The 19,758-nt window shown below is 38.3% G+C and overlaps 1 protein-coding gene across 3 annotated transcripts in view; it reads right to left on the reverse strand.

The window, feature by feature from the left end:
• Positions 1 to 19,758, reverse strand: part of LOC133775314 (cytosolic beta-glucosidase) — a 267,883-nt gene that overhangs the window by 227,675 nt on the left and 20,450 nt on the right. For all 3 annotated transcript variants that reach the window (XM_062213553.1, XM_062213552.1, XM_062213555.1), the window contains exon 2: positions 7,294 to 7,359. In XM_062213553.1, the coding sequence (XP_062069537.1) occupies positions 7,294 to 7,354 (61 nt within the window). In that variant the 5' untranslated portion in view covers positions 7,355 to 7,359. The remainder of the gene's footprint in view (positions 1 to 7,293; positions 7,360 to 19,758) is intronic.

Consider the following 19,758-nt stretch of genomic DNA (forward strand, 5'->3'; position numbering starts at 1 on the left):
ATCTCTCTATATTTCTGTCCTCCAAATATTCTTGAAAACTTGAAGTGTAATTTCCCTTTATACAAAACAACTAAAAGACCTTGTAGAAAGCTGGCCCCTCCAATATCACTAAACACAGCATGTTGGTTAAACGAAGCTAAGTGTATTGCTCACTCTATTAAGACAAGATATTTTTTCCACATAGCTTTGGTAATGTCTCGGGAGTGGAACAAAGTCATAGTTCATCGATAATCAGAATTTTAGTTCAAGGTGAATCTTAAATACTAGAGTGCTTGATTATAGTTGTATAAGGATGAAGATACAATACCCTAGGATTCATGGAAACAGCAAGGCAAGACAAAGTGTCATAGAATGCAAACCATCTGTTAGTGCTTTCACTGAAGAATTGATGAGTCTCTGGGGAAATCACACCAATGAAAAGTAAAATAGTAAAATTATGTTAAGATAAAGAGCTATGATGAGAGTGAGGGGAGTAGGCATTTTAATTCCTTAATATGCAAACTCTGATCAACAGTTGGTGGCCTTAGTTCTCAACCTTCATATTCAAATCACAAAAGTTGCCTTCAAATAAATCATGACAGATAGCTAAGCTATGTAATATGGATAAGATATATACATGTATTTAGAGATAATCTGTATATACATATACATATATATATATAATATGTATCTATAGTGTATGGTATTTAATTAGTCTATCCATTTATAGTTGAGATTCTAGTAAAGAGTCTCTGAATGTGATCCAGTAGTAATCTATCTTTTGCATTCTGGAATCTTCTTCCTTGTGTCTCTCAAAGTGTAACCCTATTTCATTCTCAGCATCCTTAATCAGAGTCTGTTACCAGTTGCAGAGAACTTTCAGACTTCACAGACAACTGACAGTTTCTGCATCTGCAGTTGCTCAAAGTTTAAATTATGTGAGTGCAGGTGCATCGCTGTCTATGGTAAAAGCGAAGATCCTTGTTCTTTCTGTGTAATGCTTTCTCCTAGTTTCTTTGAAGCAGAAACGATTTTTCATTTCCCTGGGTTATGTACCATTTCTGAAATGTATCCTGGACATTAACACAATTAAGCATCCTCTCTGAGAGCAGCAATTTGCTAGGTTTAGAGTTTAGTGCTTGTACTTCCTGGCTTTAAGTTCATATTTCTACACTACATTTCTAGCGTCAACGGAGGTATTTTGGGAGTTCCTAGATCATTTGATATATTAATTATTTGAGTACATGTAGGGAAAAATAAAGTTAAATTTCTACTATCACCTCCTTATACCATCATATTAACACAACTCGTGTTCATGCTTACACAAAGTAAATTTCATGAAATATGCAACAAAGAGAACAATCTAAGCTTTCCTCAGAGTGTTAGCATTAATCTTCTCTGTAACTTAAAGAGCAGGTCAGCTTAGAAGGGTATCTGATGAGTTGAGACAGACATATGCCTTATATTTAGAAAGTTCTCATTAATTTCCTCAGCCACTTGAAGAAAGTATCTCTCTCTCTCTGACATTTTCTTCCAAGGTGTGACACAGGACTTTTACCTAAATTCCCCATTGTTTAAACCAGACTGAAAGATTTAAAATACTTGTAATTTATTGAGTATTGAATTCTAGGATGTACTAAAAGGGATAGGAATCACAACAGCAGTTTGATACCAAGTAATCAAGCTTACCTTATCATCTTAGTCCATCTGTGCTGACAAAACAAAACACCCGATACTGGGTTACTTATAAAGAGCATAAATTTACTGCTCACAGTTATAGAGGCTGGAGAGTCCAAATTCAAGGGGGTAGCAGGTTCAGTGACTTGGGAGGGCCAGCCACCTCTGTTTTTACAATGGCACAGTGACTGCTGTGTCCTCACATAGAAAGCAGAAGGGCAAAGGGGACCTATGTTAGTTCCTCTTGCCCTTTAAAAGGCTCTAATCCATTCTCAGGGAGCACAACCCTCATTACTGAATCACTTCCCAAAAGGTTTCACCTGTTAAAGCTACAGCCACTAGGATTAAATTTGCACATGACTTTTAGAGGGAACACATTCGTATCACAGTGTCTAACTTATTAGACACTGAGGATTCCTTGCAGAAATTCCTCTTAGCTAGTTCCTGTCATGTTCCAGAAATGCCTCAATGAAACAAAGGTCATTTTTTCCTATCTGGAAATACAATCTTATATATGACTAGATTCTTTGGAGACTAAACCCTTTAATCCCCTCCCCCCAAAAAGAAATTCTCAGTGGAGAAAAGATTCCAAGGGAACTGGTTTTCATCCTTGCCCGCATTTTCACTAGGATTGTCTTTCTGGTAGACAACACACGTTGATCTGCTTCATGTGAGAGCTTGAGGGAGTTCTACCAATATTTGTGGAGAAGACTTTTAAGGTTTCCTTTGCCACATGTGAAATCTCACAGAGGCTGTGGACTAAATTTCTGCAGAGGGACTAGAGAGAAGTGGTCATCTGGGTATCTCCAAAGCCCATCTAAGTAGATTAAAAACCCAGCCTGTTACCAATGAGCTTTTTCAGCCTTGGCTGCTGGTAATTTTGTGTGTAAAATTCCTTAAGTAGGATTTCTGTCTCTAAAGATGTTTGAACAAGAAGGATGTAATTGTTTAGAAAGACATTTCTTGGGAAACAGCTATATTAGTTCATCAGCCAAGGAGTTTTAACTTTTGAGTTCCGACTACTGGCCTGAGGTTTGATTTTTAGAATAGCTGATACTCTGAGCAGCACTAAGTCCCCCAGTAAGTTAATCACTTGGGTTATACATTTGATGGGCATCCTTGCAGTATCCTTGCCTTTTTTATTAACAGATAGTATATCAAAATCACAATTCTAAAATAGATCTACCAATGGTGTTAATATCAGCTCTCTTACATGGTGCTGGCTTGCAAGTTCAGGTAAGGGCTATGAGTTCAGCTACTTGAACTGATTTGACTTCAGGCTGTATAATGAGGGATAAGTTTAAATTGCTGTGAGAGGACTGGACCTAATGTGCAAGAACATATTTTTGTGTGTAACCACACAAGAAAACACGCCGTAGGTTTCTAAAGGAGTTTGAGCAACTGGAACTACGTGCTGTTCAAGAAAAGACTTTCTTAGGAAGTATCTATCTTCTCATATTTCTCAGCTAAGGAGTTTTTTTTAACTTCAGGACTTTGGCTGCTCGTCTGATATATGCTTTTTAAGAATTTAGAAATTACAGATTTTTATGATGCCTGCCATGGACTGCATTGTGTCTCCCCAAAATTTTGCATGTTGAAGCTCTCACCCACAATGTGACTGTCTTTTGAGATAGGAGATTTAAGGAGGTAAGTGAAGTTAAATGAAATCATAAGATTGCATCCATGGTCCAATAGAGTGAATTTCCTTATAAGAGATACTAAAAATCTCTCCCTCTCATTCTCCCCTCCCTCTCTCCTCCACTGTATTTCCTCCTCCCTTTCACATGAGGACACGGCAAGAAGACAATCATCTGAAAGTTCAAAGAGATTCTCTTCCACAAACAGAGTTGTCTGGCACCTTGATCTGACTTCCCCACCTTCAGAACTGTTAAAAAATAAATTTCTGTTGCCTAATTAACCTAATATGTAATATTTTGTTATGGCAGTGTGGGCTAATACAGTGTCCTACTTTCAAAGGCCAGGGGTCTCTAAATGTTTCTGTCTTTTGGCTGATCGTAGGAAAGAATGACCTCTGTAGATAATCTCTATCTCAAATTAGGTAGAGTAGGAATATGAAATGAAACCTTGATCCCAAGTCTTCAGAATGCATTGTTTTTATGTGATCAATGTGCATTGTGAGAAATAATGTTGCTTTCCTGAAAGGGAGTCATCAGACAATATTGAGTGTATAGCAGTATATGACCTCATTATGTATATGTATGTCAGGTAGCCTGGAACAAATACAGACAATGAAATGACTATAGCGTTTCTAGCTGTACCACATTCTAACCTACCAGGCATCATTGGCCCAAGGTAACTTCAGGCTAAGGACTCCTGAGCATTCAAAATGCAATTGAAGAATTCATATTGATTTTACAGGTTGATACCAAAAGGATTTCTTGGGTTAGACACCCTCTCAATATGGCTCTAAGTGCTTATAATTACATTTCAAACATCTGCTGCAACAATCACAGCTCTGTGCTCGTTTTTGCAACACATAGATTGACAGACACCACCATTACTGACAGAAGTTCTGACTCAACCTCAACTTGACTTGGGAGAATTTGTAGTTGGGACCCTTATCTGAGCTGTCACCATTATGTCTTATCAACCCCAAGCAAATGGCCAACCCTGGATGGTGCTATTAAGATTGCCTGAAATAAAAACGTTGGAGGAACTGGACTCCAATATTTGTCAAATTTTTTTAATCTGTAAGGTTTTATATTTTCATTTTCAACAACTAGAATTGAATTTTCTGAACATCATATTGCAGGTGGGGAGCAATTGGGGACAACTCAAGTGAAGATCTGCTCTGGTGGTTCTCAGCAGGGTCAGCTGCACCCTCCATTTTTATGAAGCCCAGAAGTTTTCATGGCTTTGACATTTTTAAAAGGGCAGTGCAGAAATTAAAAGAATAACATGAACATTTTATGAATTCATAATTTAAAGCAAAAATTACGTGAAATGCAATTTCAATGTCCATAAATAAAGTCTGATTGGGACACAGTTTCATCCATCCAACTCTATATTTATCAGTACTTTCATGATAGCTGTTGAAACTGAGACTGGATACCTGGCAGAAGCTATCTGTTATTTTACACACACACACATACACAATTGTTGAGCCCTGCTGTAACATTCTGGAGACAAAGAAAAACTCCCTCTGAAAGTCATCCCCAATATTTTCACTTGTTTCCCCCCTCAAAAAAAAAGAGTAAAAATTTGCTAGAGACTTTGTAAAGGACAAGACCAGCTATTTATCTTTAAGAGACACGAATGGGCAGAAGTTGGCCCTGACTCAGGGATTGATGGATAAGGTGTCATCCATTAGGTGTTGATGACAATAGAATCCTAAGCAGCACCTCCTCAGGTGCCATCTGGCAAGGAATTTTTAGCTCTGTCTCCTAAGAACTAAGCAGAGACACAAACAAAATAATCATTTTCCCTCGATTCCAGCTGCAACTCAGGAGGGCTCGGCTGGAATCCTCACCCTTGTTTAGGACTCAGAAGCAATCTCACTAAACTCTATGCCACAAAGGCAAAAAAAAAAAAAATAAATATATATATATATACATATATATATGTTGTTCAGAAGTAGAGGTAAAAGTAGAGGGGGTAGGTGTAGGCAGATGTAACAAGGAGAACATACTGTTTTGGTTGCTAGTGCCTGTTGTTCCTTTGGTGTTTAAATTGGTACCCATCTCCTTTGGTGTTCCCAAAGACATTTTTAAAAGGATTAAGTAAAATAGACATTGATCTTTATAAAGGTTTCTTCAAATCATTCTTGCACTAGAAGACCTCATTAACTTATTAAAATAAGAAATCAAATGATCATAGAGATTGTCTTAGTTCATTTCTGTGCTGCTGAGACAGAATAAAAGACACAGTAATTTATCAAGAAAGGAAATTCTTTCTCAGTTCTGGAAGCTTAGAAGCTCAATATCAATGTACAGGCATCTGGTGAGGGTCTTTGTTTTGTGTTATCCCGTTGTGGGATTGGAAGAGCAAGAGAGCATGAGACAACTGGGGCTTATTTGGTGACAACCTCACTCTCAAGATAACTAAACCTGGGGCCGGCGCCCTGGTTCACTTGGTTAATCCTTCGCCTGCGGCACCAGCATCCCATATGGACACCGGGTTCTAGTCCCGGTTGCTCCTCTTCTAGTCCAGCTCTTTGCTGTGGCTCAGGAGGGCAGTGGAGGATGGCCCAAGTGCTTGGGCCCCTGCACCTGCATGGGAGACCAAGGAGAAGCACCTGGCTCCTGGCTTCGGATTGGCGCAGTGCCGGCCGTAGCGTCCATTTGAGGGGTGAACCAACAGAAGGAAGACCTTCCTCTTTATCTCTCTCTCTCACTGTTTATAACTCCTCTACCTCTCAAATAAGTTTTTTTTTTAAAAAGCATTAAGATAACTAAACCACTCTTGCAATAATGACATTAATCATTCCCGAAGGCTGATGTTGTGATGCATCAGGGTTAAACCACAGCCAACAGTGCCGGCATCCAATATGGGTATTTGTTGGAGTCTTGGGTGATCCACTTTTAATCCCACTTCCTGCTAATGTGCCTGGTAAAGCAGTGGAAGATGGCCTAAGTCCTTGGTTTCCTGTACCCATGTGGCTGACCTAGATGAATCCCCTGGCTCTTGGCTTCAGATTGGCCCAGCCATGGCCATTATGTCTATTTGGGGAGTGAACCAGTGGATGGAGGATCTCTCTGTCTGTGTGTGTGTATATAACTCTACCTTTCAAATAAATAAATCTTTTTAAAAAATAATTAAAAAATCATTCCTGAGGACAGAGCTCTCACAACTTCATCACCTCTTACTAGGCTCAGTTTCCAAACACTGTCACACTGTGGGTGAAGTTTCCAACACATGACTTTCAGGGGACACTTCAAACCACAGCAAGGGTTTATCATCAGCCTCTTACTATGTATTTTCCATATTGGAAATGCTGCATTTGCGCTGTATTCTACATTCTCTCTCTCTTCTTCTTTTTTTTTTTTTTTTTTTTTTTTTTTTTTTTTACAGGCAGGGTAGATATTGAGAGAGAGAGACAGAGATAAAGGTCTTCCTTTATTGTTGGTTCACCCTCCAATGGCAGCTGCGGCCAGCATGCTGCAGCCAAAGCACCGTGCTGATCCCAAGCCAGGAGCCGGTTGCTTCCTTCCGGTATCCCATGCGGGTGCAGGAACCCAAGCACTTGGGCCATCCTCCACTGCCTTCCTGGGCCACAGCAGAGAGCTGGCCTGGAAGAGAGGCAACCGGGACAGAATGCGGTGCCCCGCCCGGACTAGAACCCGGTGTGCCCGCGCCACAGGCGGAGGATTAGCCTATTGAGCCATGGCACCGGCCTATATTCTCTCTTCACTCTTTTCTACTTTGTTGCTTCCTTCTCCTCTCCCAACACTTGAAAATTGGCTGAGTTAATCCATTTTCCTTTCTTAGTCTAATTTTTCTACTTAGGAAATCTCATCCACACCTATGCCTTCAAGTAAAATTGATATGCCAAAAAATGCAAAAGCCTCCAAGCCTTGCACAAAACTCCAGACTATTTCTAGTACACCTATTTAACACTGCCACATGAATGTTTAAAATGGACCTTGCATGCAACATTTCCCAATAGCATTTACTCACTGTTCCTCCTCAGAACTGCTGCTGCTATGTGGTTTCCTCTCTTCGTGAACGGCATCCTCATTGAATCTGGTAAACAAAAAACAGAGTCATTTCTGACATATTCCTCTCTGAAGTCCTCCATCCACTATGAAAATGAGTCTTGCGGTTTTAAAAATACCGTACCATTCAAATACACCCATATCTTTCAGTTCCATTCCCACCAACCTAGTTTAAACAACTTGGACCTCTGAACTTGGATATAGACACCTAATTTTTTCCCAAAATCTATTCTTGTGCAGCCACTCATCCTCCTCCTATCTTAATGCAAGAGCCAAAAGAAGCATATAAAAATGCAACTTTCATTTTTTTCCCTCTGGTTAAAAAAAAAAAAAAAAAGTGCTTCACTGGTTCCCAAACGTTATTAAGGTAAAAAAAACCACTCAATTAACAAAGCCCTTATGCCCCACCCCATCTTATCTTTGCCTCTATCATCAGTCTCATGGATAACACTCTTGCCTCCATTTCAGTGCCCTCCATGGTCTTTTCTCATTTTCACAAGTGTTGTCCCATGTTCTTTTCAGCTACAAGAACTTTCCACAATCTGTTCCTCTCCAGACTCAGTTACGATGTCTCTCGCACAGAATGGAACTACCTCAAGACCACCAGAGATGCAGAGATATGGAGCTATGGAGTGTCAATGTGTCTTTGCCTTGATAGGCTCCTAAGGACTTAAGTCATTATTCCAGTTTATTCACCTTTTCTTCCTATGACCTGATCTCATTGGAAGGAGTATTAAAAAGAACAGCTTGGGTCAAGGTATTTTTTAAAAAAAGGAAGAAGAAGACTAAGACAACATGATGCCCCCAAAAGAACACAGCAACACTTCAATACTAGAATCTGAAGATAATGAAATTGAAGAATTTCCAGAAATGGAATTCAAAAAGTTGATCATAGGATTACTTAGAAGTAATGAGAAGTAAATCCAAGAACTAAAGAAATGCATACATGACATGAGAGAAACTTTTCCCATGAAATTGAGATTTTAAAGAAAAATCAAAATGAAATATTGGAAATGAACAATTCAATAAAGCAAATAAAAAAATGCTGTGGAAAGCCTTAACAACAGACGTGGTGGGACAGAAGAAAGAATATCCAAGTAAATAAAATAAAAATGGAAATAAAATAAATATAAATAAAAATGGAAAACATTTACATTTTTTGCTCTTGTCTGTTTTTAAAATCAATGCTTTTTATTAAAAAGTAAATACATTTATAAAACTACTTAAGAATCAATTGCACGGGCCAGCGCCGTGGCTCAATAGGCTAATCCTCAGCCTAGCGGCGCCGGCACACCAGGTTCTAGTCCCGGTTGGGGCGCCGGATTCTGTCCCGGTGGCCCCTCTTCCAGGCCAGCTCTCTGCTTTGGCCAGGGAGTGCAGTGGAGGATGGCCCAAGTGCTTGGGCCCTGCACCCGCATGAGAGACCAGGAGAAGCACCTGGCTCCTGCCTTGGGATCAGCGCGGTGGGCCAGCCGCAGTGCGCCGGCCATGGCAGCCATTGAAGGGTGAACCAACGGCAAAAGGAAGACCTTTCTCTCTGTCTCTCTCTCTCTCACTGTCCACTCTGCCTGTCAAAAATAATAATAAAAAAGAATCAATTCCAAAAGGGACACACAATGAAATGTCTCATTCTCATCTATGATATCTCCCCCAGAAGAAAGCTATTCATTATTAACATTTTATATATTCTTCCAGATGTTCTGATTCATACATGGTATGAATTTATTTAGAAATAGTGACCCACTATCTTTTTTTGCTTACTTTGGAAATCATCACGGTTAGGATTCATGGATCCTGTTACTCTTAAGCCTTGATTGCCCTCCACTGGTGTATTACCAAAATTTGTTGAATCTGTTCTCCTTTCTCAGCTAGTTACTGGATGCATGTGCTATTTCTGCCCTTTTGCCATTACAAAAAGCAGCTCACCAATGTTCCATGGGGACTGTCTTTGCACACATATAGGTATTGATTTGAAGAAAAATTTGCTATTATCTCTTTGAAAAATGGCATCACGCCATCCTTCATATAAGTTGAATCAATTTATGTTGTTTCCAGTGATGTGACTACTATCTTTCCTGTATTTGAAGATCATTGAGTATTATCTAATTCTTTAATTTTTTTTCCAACGTGATGGGTATGTAGGGGCATAATTCCTCTCCTGCCACTTCTAAAGGGTCAGGTTGGCATAACAAATTTATTTGATCACAGTTTTATATGACATAGGAGCATTCAAACTGAAGAGCCAAAGACCCAAGATGAACCAGCTATTCTTATGTTTAAGTTTCATAAATAAAGCATGGACAGCCACTTTGAAAAATGGTTGGACAAATAAGGTACTCATAGTGGAAATGGGGTGCAGAAACTCAGCAAGGTCTCTCTCTTGTCATTCTTCTTGGCCTCCCTGTGTAGTATTAAGTCTTCTCAGATGTGGGGCAAGAACTGTTCTAAAATGGAAGCTGTAGGACCTACTATCACACAAGGTAATTCAGAGAATTTCCCTATAGTCATCTCTGACACAGAAAGACAGGGAATGGTAAGAGTAATTTTTGTTGTTGTTGTTTAGAATGTGTGGCTTGTTTTCAGAAAAGGAGTTCTATTTTCTGTGATCCTCACTGGGGAAGAGAATTCTAGCTTCTGTGCTTTTCAGGGAGAGAGGGGGCCAGAGAAGGAGGCCAGAAGAAGGTAAGAAACTTTGCTTCGGAGGCCTTCACCTTGAGGTATCATTTTCTATGCCCATCCTGGTGAAAACTGGAATCTCAGTTTTTGTTGGTGGATTGATTTGCTCCCATTTCTAGAATTACTAATGAGGCTGAGCATATGTTCATATTGTACAGCCTTTTATTCGACTTTCTGTGAACTAGCCATTCATATCTTTCTTTTATTTTTGTTTAATTCATTATTTTCTTACCAATTTGTAATAGTTTCATATAGTAAGGAAATTATTCTTCTATTGTATATACTGAAATTTAAAAATTTTCAAGAGATAAAGTTTGTCAATTTGAGCTTTATGTGTTGCTGTGCTGTATGTATGTATAAACAGTTACCTCTGCATATATAGTCATATGTCACATAATAAAGTTTTTTGTCAACAATGGCACATATCGCATATACAATGGCTGTCCTAGTGATCTCTTTCTTTCTTGTATCTTTTTCTCATTTTGAAATTAGATGATGCTCACCTTGTAGAAGGGGTTTAGGAGGACTCCCTACCTTTCCATTGTTTTGAATAGTTTGAAAAGAATTGAAATTAGTTCTTTTTTTAAAGTTTGGTAGAATTCAGCAGTGAAGCCATCCAATCCTGGGCTTTTCTTTTTTGGGAGGGTCTTTAATATTGATTCAATCTCTGTCTATCTTGGTTATTGGTCTTTAGGTTTTCAATGACTTCATATCTCAAATTTGGTAGATTGTATGTGTCCAGGACTCCATCCATTTCTTCTAGATTTTCCAATTTATTGTCATATAGTTGGTTTGCAGTAATTCCTGATGTGTGTGTGTGTGTTTTTTTTTTTTTTTTGTGGTATCCATCATTACATCTCCTTTTTCTTCTCTGATTTTATTAATTTGGGTCTTCTCCCTCTTTTTTGGATTAGTTGGGCCAATGGTGTATGAATTTTATTTATTTCTTCAAAATGCCAGCTCTTCATTTCACTGGTATTTTGTATTGGTTTGTTTTAATTTGTGTATTTTTCTTCTAATTTTACTTATTTACTCCTATTAATTTTGGGTTTGGTTTGTTATTGTTTTTCTAGATTCTTCAGATACATTGGTAGATCATTTATTTGATGCCTTTCCAATTTCTTGTGTAGGCACTAATTGCTCTAAACTTCCCTCTTAACACTACTTTTGCTGTATCCAATAGGTTTCAATATGTTGCACTGTCATCTTCATTCATTTGCAGGAAGATTTTTACTCCCATTTTGATTTCTTCTATGACCCAATGTTAGTTAATTCGGGAGTGTTGTTCAGTTTCTATGTGTTTGCATATTCTCTAGGGATTTTTAACTTTTTTCACTTCATTCCATTGTGGTCATAAAAGATATATCATATGATTTCAATTCTTTTTAATTCTTTTTAATTCTTTTTAATTCACTGAGAGTTGCTTTATGACCTACCATATTATCTATCTGAGATAAAGTTCCATGTATTGATGAAAAGAATTTGTATGCTTCAGCCGTGGAATGAAATGTTCTAAAATATTGGGTTTGTTGGGTACATACTGTAGATTACCTCTGTTGCTTCCTTGTTGATTTTCTGTCTAGTTGATCTGTTCATTGATGAAAGTGGGGTATTGAAGACTCCCATTATTATTGTATTGGAGTCTATGTCTCCCTTTAGATCCATTAACATTTCTTTTAAATAGCCAATTTCCCTGGCATTGGATGCATATACCTTGACTATAGTTGTATCTTCCCACTGAATTGATTCCTTAATCATTACAAAATCCTTTCTTTGTCTCTTTTAATAGTTTCTGTGTTAAAAGCTATTTCTTGTGATATTAAGATGCAGATACCTGCTCATTTTTGCTTTCCATCATCATGGAATAACTTTTTCCAGCCTTTTACTTCCAGTCTGTATGTATCTTCATTGATGAGGTGTGTTTCTCAAAAGCAGTAAATAGATGGTTCCAGTTTTATAATCCATTCAGCCAGTCTATCATTTAATTGGAAAATTTATGCCATTTACATTCAATGTTATTTTTTATAAGTAATGATTTAGTCCTTCCATTTTTCATACATATTTCTATTGTTTGTTTTGGATTTCCTTTGTATTTTTTCTAGGAGATTTCCTGCCTTCCCATTCTTTTTTTTTTTTTTTAAGATTTTTTGTTTATTTATTTGAGAGGCAGAGTTACAGACAGTGAGAGGGAGAGACAGAGAGAAAGGTTTTCCATCTACTGGTTCACCCCCCAAATGGCCACTACGGCTGGACCTGTGCTGATCTGAAGCCAGGAGCCAGGTGCTTCCTCCTGGTCTCCCATGTGGGTACAGGGGCCCAAGCACTTGGGCTACCCTCTACTGCTCTCCCAGGCAATAACAGAGAGCTGGAGTGGAAGAGGAGCAGCTGGGACTAGAACCGGTGCCCATATGGGATGCTGGCGCCACAGGCAGAAGATTAACCTACTGTGCCCGTGCCTTCCCATTATTTCATAATGATGACTATCATTCTGTTTCTGTGTGTAGCACATAATTAAGAATCATTTGCAAGGCTGGACAAGTTATGACAATTTTTTTTCAATATCTGTTTGTTTTGGAAGGTCTTCATTTCACCTTCATTTATAAATGAGAGCTTTGCTGGGTACAGTATGCTGGTTGACAGTTTCTTTCCTTTAGGACTTGGACTAGGTCTCTCCATTCTCTCCTGCAAGTAGGGTTTCTATGAGCAATCTGCTGTATGTCTACTTGGGAATCCTCTAAAGGCAATCTAGAATCTCTGTCATGTACATTTTAGAATCTTTTCTTTCTGTTTCACTGTTAAAAGTTTGATTAAAATGTGTTATGATGAAGATCACTTCCGATCATGTCTATTAGGAGTTTTATGTGCTTCCTGTATTTGGATGTCCCTTTCTCCAAATTAGGAAAGTTTTCTGCAATTATTTCACTAAACAAGCCTTCTAACTTATACTCTTTCCATGTCTTCTGGAACCCCTAAGAAATGTATATTTGGTCATTTGATAGTATCCTATAAATCTTGAACACGATTTTAAGTTTTCTAATTTCTTCTTCTTCTGTTTTTATCTGAGGTATTTTCAAGGATTTGTCTTGTAGCTTATATATTCTTTCTTCTGCCTTACCAAGTCTGTTGTTGAGGTTTTCCACTGAATTTTCTATTTGACATATTGAATTCTTCATTTCTAATATTTCAGTGTGATTTCTCTTCAATATTTCAATCTAAGCAAAATTTTTCATCCATATCATGTATGGATTTCTTTATCTCATGCATTTGTTTCTCTTTCTGAGTAATTTTTTTAAAATATATATTTATTTATTTGAGATGCAGAGTAAGAGGGACAAAGACAGAGAGAGAGGTCTTCCATATTCTGGTTCACTGCCCAAATGGCTGCAACAGCTGGGCTGATCTGAAACCAGGAGCCAGGGGCTTCCTCTGGGCCTCTCACATGGGTGCAAGGGCCCATGCACTTGTCCATCTTTCACTGTTTTTTTCCAGGGTATTAACAGGGAGCTGGATTGGAAGTAGAGTGGCTGGGACTTGAACCAATGCCCACATGGGATGCTGGTGCTGTAGGCAGATGCTTAACCTACTATGTCACAGCACTGACTCCCTGAGTAATTTTAGGATCATTCTTTTGAATTCATTTTCAAGCATTTCATCAATCTCTTCATCTTCACATTCTAATATTTAAGTATGTGTTACTTTTGGATAGTCATGTTATCTTCCTTATTCTTGTTTCTTATATTTCTACATTTGTTTTTAGGCATTTGTGGAAATACTTGTTGGTTTTCTTCTCTGATGAGTTTTGTCTTTCAACTATGTATGCCTCTATGGCTTAGTGGAGTGTCTGCTCCTTCAGTGGATATCCAGAGATACATGCTGAGTGGGGTCAAGGAACTCTGGTCAGTGCTCAAGGGTGGGACAAGGATCCAGGGTGACATCTAAGCTGGGGGTGGTAGATCTTCTCTATTGTCAGCAAGGCGGGGGATGATCATGTCTATTGGTGTAATCATAATCACACCTTCAATGTAATTAATGTCTGGGGCTAGCCCACAATGGGTTCAACCTCTGCAAGTACATGAAACACTCAAAAGATCTGTGCAGTCCTCAGTTCTCATGGAACCCTCTGGCATGACCCACCCTGGGCTAGGTCAGGAAGCCCTGAACCTCTGAAATCAGTCACAAAGTGCAAGGTTCCCATAGTCACAGAATGTAGAGAATCCACTCTCATCCCCACAAGCCTGCCCCATCCACAGAGAGAGCAGAGGTGTTCCCAGAGTCAGCTGCCTGTGAGTACTCCACCTTGGCAGTATAAGCCCTAGAGCCTGTGACAGGTTGAGAGGATGGTAGCACCTCACAATCCTAAGTGTGTGCCCAGCCCCCAGCCAACCCTCCCAGCTAGCCTCAATTCAGTGCAGAACATGGATTTTTCTTCTGGTAATATCCCCTTATCAGGCGTGCAAGAGCCACTGTAGCTTCTACTGGTGTCCAGATGGATCTTTCTCCCTGCCAGCTACTGGGTGCCCTTGAAGGGGGATAGGGAGAAAGACATTTGATTTTTCTTCCCTGGATTAGGTGGGTACCCTCTACCCTCCCCACCTAAGCCTCCTCCCTCTGCATCCCACTAGGGCTCCAGGCTGGAATCAAAGTGTTGTGGGCCAGAGCCATGGCTCACTTGGTTAATCCTCCGCCTGTGGCGCCGGCATCCCATATGGACGCCAGTTCTAGTCTCGGCTGCCCCTCTCCCAGTCCAGCTCTCTGCTGTGGCCTGGGAAGGTAGTGGAGGATGGCCCAGGTGCTTGGGCCCCTGCACCTACATGGGAAAACAAGAAGAAGCTCCTGGATCCTGGCTTCAGATGGGCGCAGCGCTAGCTGTAGCAGCCATTTGGAGGGTGAACCAACGGAAGGAAGACCTTTCTCTCTGTCTCTCTCTCTCACTGTCTATAACTCCACTACCAGTCAAATAAAAAAAAAATATATCCCTGTTAAATGACATATTATGGTATATTATTATATTTATATCTACATGATTTTTAAATTATATTTTACAATTATATTATTATATATTTAACTCATTTAACCCTCTATTATGGAAGAGAGGACCTTGATGGTAAGTAATAATAGCTGGTAATTTAAATTGCCATTATCCTCGGATGAAAGGATTTAAGTATCCTCGTCACTGGAATTAAATCAGTATACGTTTGTCCTCCCTGAATAACAACAAATATCTAGAAGCAGTAACCATGACCAAGGCCTATTCATTCATTTATTTGTCCTTAATACTCAGAGTGTTTTATACACAATAGGTTCTGTGTTATAATATTGATTTATTCAATAAAAGGAAGAAATTCTTAAAATAATACTTAAATTTTAAAAATATATTAAGTGATTCATGCACATTATAAAAATAGCAAACAACAAATAGAAAATGAGGAAAATTCAGATGTATGTCTACCACCCAGAAATAACCATGATTAATATTTCATTACTTTTCATTCTTGTCATTTTTGTCAACATAATTCTGCTAGTCAACTATTTTTACTACAATGAAATACTTCAGAGAAGCTAAATTTTTTAGACAAAAGGTTTATTTAGCTCATGGTTTCAGAAGTTCAAGTCCAAGATTGGGTATCCCCATTGGCTTAATGACTGGTGAGAGTAGTGGAGTGTATGTAGAGGAAATATTGCCTGACAAGCCAGGAAGCAGAGAGAGAGAGAACAGCTGGGTCTGACTAAGGCTTTTATAAGCAATTTTTCTCATGAAAACTACAATCTAAGGCTATGCCCCAAGGATCTAAAATCCTTCCACTGGGCCCCATTTCTAATCACCATAACTGGACTCATTTTCTGCCCTTTTGGTACCATTAACATTATCACTAACTGCGAATGCTGTGACTGTGGTTTGTGCTTGACTTTTTTTTTTTTTCCTGGGATTTTACAATGTGAGGATGCTGTGAGAGCAGAGCTGCCAGTGGCTAATTTTGGGTGAGAAGTTCTTATCTGAAAATGAAGCCATCAAAAAGCTAAGAGGAAGGAGAGACATGGGGCTGTGGCTTCAGCCTCTGGGTCCAGCTATGCCTGAAGCTACTTCCTTTTTAAAGGAAGCATTAATTCCTTTTTGTATATAAACTATTTGGGATTCTGTTTCTGTCACTATTACCTGAAGCAGTTTGGATTAATATTAGAGTTTTGACGGTATTGCATGGTGTTATGGGCAGGGCCTGACTCTTGACTTTTCCTTTCAGAGTTCTATTATAAGGAAGAGAGGAGGTATTTGAATAGGCAAATAATAAAAGCATAAATTATTCTTAGTGGACTAATTAAGTAATAACCTCTGGGAGGCTCAGTAAAGGTGAGTCACAACTCTAGACACTGCCCTAGCAGAATCTCTTGCTTGACTTAAGACGCTGTATACATTGCCATATTCATTGCCAAGAGCTTGTTTTTTTTTATTATACGTTTTCATCAGAATGCATTTAGCTTTATTTAATGAAGATTACAGGAGCTAATTAAGTGGATTTAGAATTTAACAGACATGCCTTTTGCAATCAAACAGCCTTCAAATAGATGAGTAATTTTTCTGGTTGGGACTGGCTATAGAGTCGTACAGCCGGAGTTTTACCATTTATAATCTAGCAGTGAAGCATCAAACATTCAAAATGTTTGAAAGAGAAAATGCAAGTATGAGGAATTTCAATGTGTACTCAACTGAACTATGAGTTGAACTCAAAAAGAAAAGCTTTGCCTAAACTTCATGTAGAGATTAAGGTGTAGTTGTTTGATAGATATGCAAAGACAAATTAATGAATAGAGAAATATTATCTATTCCTATTCACCTATCACCTATTCACTCATTCTGGAAAAACTTACAGAGTGTTCATTGCATACTAGTCACTGTGAAAAGCCCTGAGGATACAATAATAAACAACCTGCAGTCTCTCCTCTCTCAAGCAATGTATATTTAGATATATATTAGATATTAGATAGATATATATATATATTTAGATATATCTCAGTTATATCGAATTGTACTTCAAATGGATGTATCTTACTCAGGAGTGTGAAGTTTTTTACTTGGAAAGGAATGAAAACAATTGAGGTAACTAACTGGACAAATACAATTGCAGAAGTCAAGTGATATGGAGAAGATAGGTTTGCTTTCTCCTGAATTTGCAGTATGTTTGCCACAATTTGCCCTCTTGCCTTGCTGGTAGAGTTATCATCCAAGAATGTTCAGAGGACTTGTTTTAGAAGAATTTAGAGATGCAGAGATGAAAGGAGCTGATACGTGTAAGTGAAATGTACTGCTATTACAGACAAAATGTCTTTTGTATTGTATAATGGTATATTGTAATTACATAAAAAGTTTTTCCTAGCAATTTCTTCCATGCAGTACTTCCCTACCTTTCTAAGATATAGGGGGTGATTTTTTTGTTTCTCAAATTTGCATGTAGAGAAACAGATATATTTAGTGAACAACTTAGCTATATAATAGTTTATGATCAGGTGTATAAGAAAGTCAGATTTGAGTATTACAGGGGGAGAATATTACACTGCAAAGTCTCCCCAATTCTCTAGATCAGGTTTTTACATGAACCTAGGGTATGAGCTTAAATACATTAATTCAAGTGATTTAGAATTCAGTAAACAAGGCTTTTACAACCAACAAGACTTCAAATAGATGGTAATTTTCAGCTTCATCCGGAATATGAGGCCAGGGGCCAGATTCAGATTCAACTAATCTTTACTAGCACCTCTATGTGCGAGTCATGTGCTAGATGCTTTCAATGTCATATTAAATTAAATTAACCTTCAAATTAAAATGAAACTTCACAACAAATGAAAATTAGGCACAAAAAACTAACGCAAGTTTTCCCAAGTTAAAACAGCTAAAGATAGAATCAGTATGTTAGAACAGATCTCCTGACTTCAAAATCAGTGTTTTTTCCTCTACTTCAGCACTTTCCTATATTTTATCATTTTTGGAGTTATACAAAAATAAACATACAAATTGATGTATTTGAACTAAAACAATCCTAACACCCAAAATTCTAAAAATATTTGCATAATGAAAGTGATAATTGATATACCTAAGTTAAAATTTTTAAAGGATTACTAATTCATACAAATTGTTTTTGATGTAATAATGTTTGAAAATACATTAATAAATAATTCAATAATGCCTCTCAGTATACAAAAGGACATAAAAAGATAAGTATAGCATAGAAGGCAATATAACAGGAGGTTCAATGTGTCACCAACATAGCGCTTTGGAGCTTGATTCAAAGCAGTAATTACTTTGTTGAAAAAGGCATTATTTCAGATATATCTTGTCATTCGACTTGTCTCAATAAATGGATTTTGATATACTAACTGACACTAAAGAAAAAGAATACCCTTGGTAAAAATAAAAATTTAGATGGAAATTTTATGATTGGCAAATTTGCTACCAAGCCCATCATTAATAGTTTTCAGTTGGCTGACAGTCTTTACTCATTAAAGTTGGTATGTGGGCCTAAAGTTGGCAATAACCTAGACAGCTGATATAAAAAGACAGGTCATTATGCATGGAGACTTAAAAAATACATCAAAAATGTAGATTATGAAAAAACTCGGCATGGATTTCAAATTTTTTGCACCGAAACTTATTTTGCACCAAAATCAACTTGTCTTCTAATTCCTTTTCCACAAACTTAAAAACAATTTTTAAAATTTATTTTCATTTTATTTGAAGGCAGAGAGAGAGAGAGAACAAGATCTGCCATCCACTTTCAGTGCCCAAATGCAAGCAACAGCCAGGGTTGGGCCATGGAAAATCTAGATGCCTGGAACTCCAACTGGGTCTCCTAAATGGGTGGCAAGGAACCAAACTCTTGAGCCATCAACTGCTGCCTCTCAGGAAGTGCATTAGTAGGACTACAACTGGGGTACTCTGAACTTGAAACAAGCACTCTGCTAGGGATGCATGTATTTCAAGGGACAATTGCTGCACCAACGTGCCCCACCTCCACAAATTTTTGAAGAACTCTTATTTATGTAGGAGATAGATACTCAGGAAATACTGCTGTTTGGGGAAACTAGCTACAGCTGTGATGTGGACTGTATATCCCCCAACGTGTGTTGATTCATCTTTCATGCAATATTTTTTCAATATTACTAATGAATGTTGGATTCTGCCAAAGAAAATAAAAATGAAAAAGCAAGGAAGTTATTTGATACTATGTAGAATAAAATGAGCCCTTGAAGATGTGACAGAAAAATGAGCATAAGCGTGGTGAACAGATCAAAATGGTGGAACAAACGAGAAAATCACTTAGAATAGAAAAGAATGGACGGACCAAATATTCATGATTCATCAAATACACACAAGGCCTATGGGATACTCAATATCCATGAGGCAGAAAATTCAGTCACCAGTTTGGTCCCACAAGTCATTGGTCCAAAGAGCAAAACAGAGCCGCTTACCAGGCCATTTGGCAAGTCATAACTGACTAGGTACCATTGTCCTCTCCTCTCTCCATCAAGGCAGGTGGTCCCAGTATTTTGCATTTGTTGGGCCACCTTGCTCACAGACCTCGTCTGATCCTCTGAACCACACTGTCAGTGGGTAAATCTGATATGGCTGAGCAAGAAGAGAAAATGAAAAAGAGATGGACTAGCCAAGACTGTTTGTATTAAGACTGCGTGTGTTCAAGGGATGTGATCCTTCACGTTTGAAGCCTGTCTCTTATGGGTTAATATACTACATCTCTTTCTC

Source organism: Lepus europaeus, chromosome 16 (genome assembly GCF_033115175.1).
Source record: "Lepus europaeus isolate LE1 chromosome 16, mLepTim1.pri, whole genome shotgun sequence".
In the NCBI taxonomy this organism is placed as follows: domain Eukaryota; kingdom Metazoa; phylum Chordata; class Mammalia; order Lagomorpha; family Leporidae; genus Lepus; species Lepus europaeus.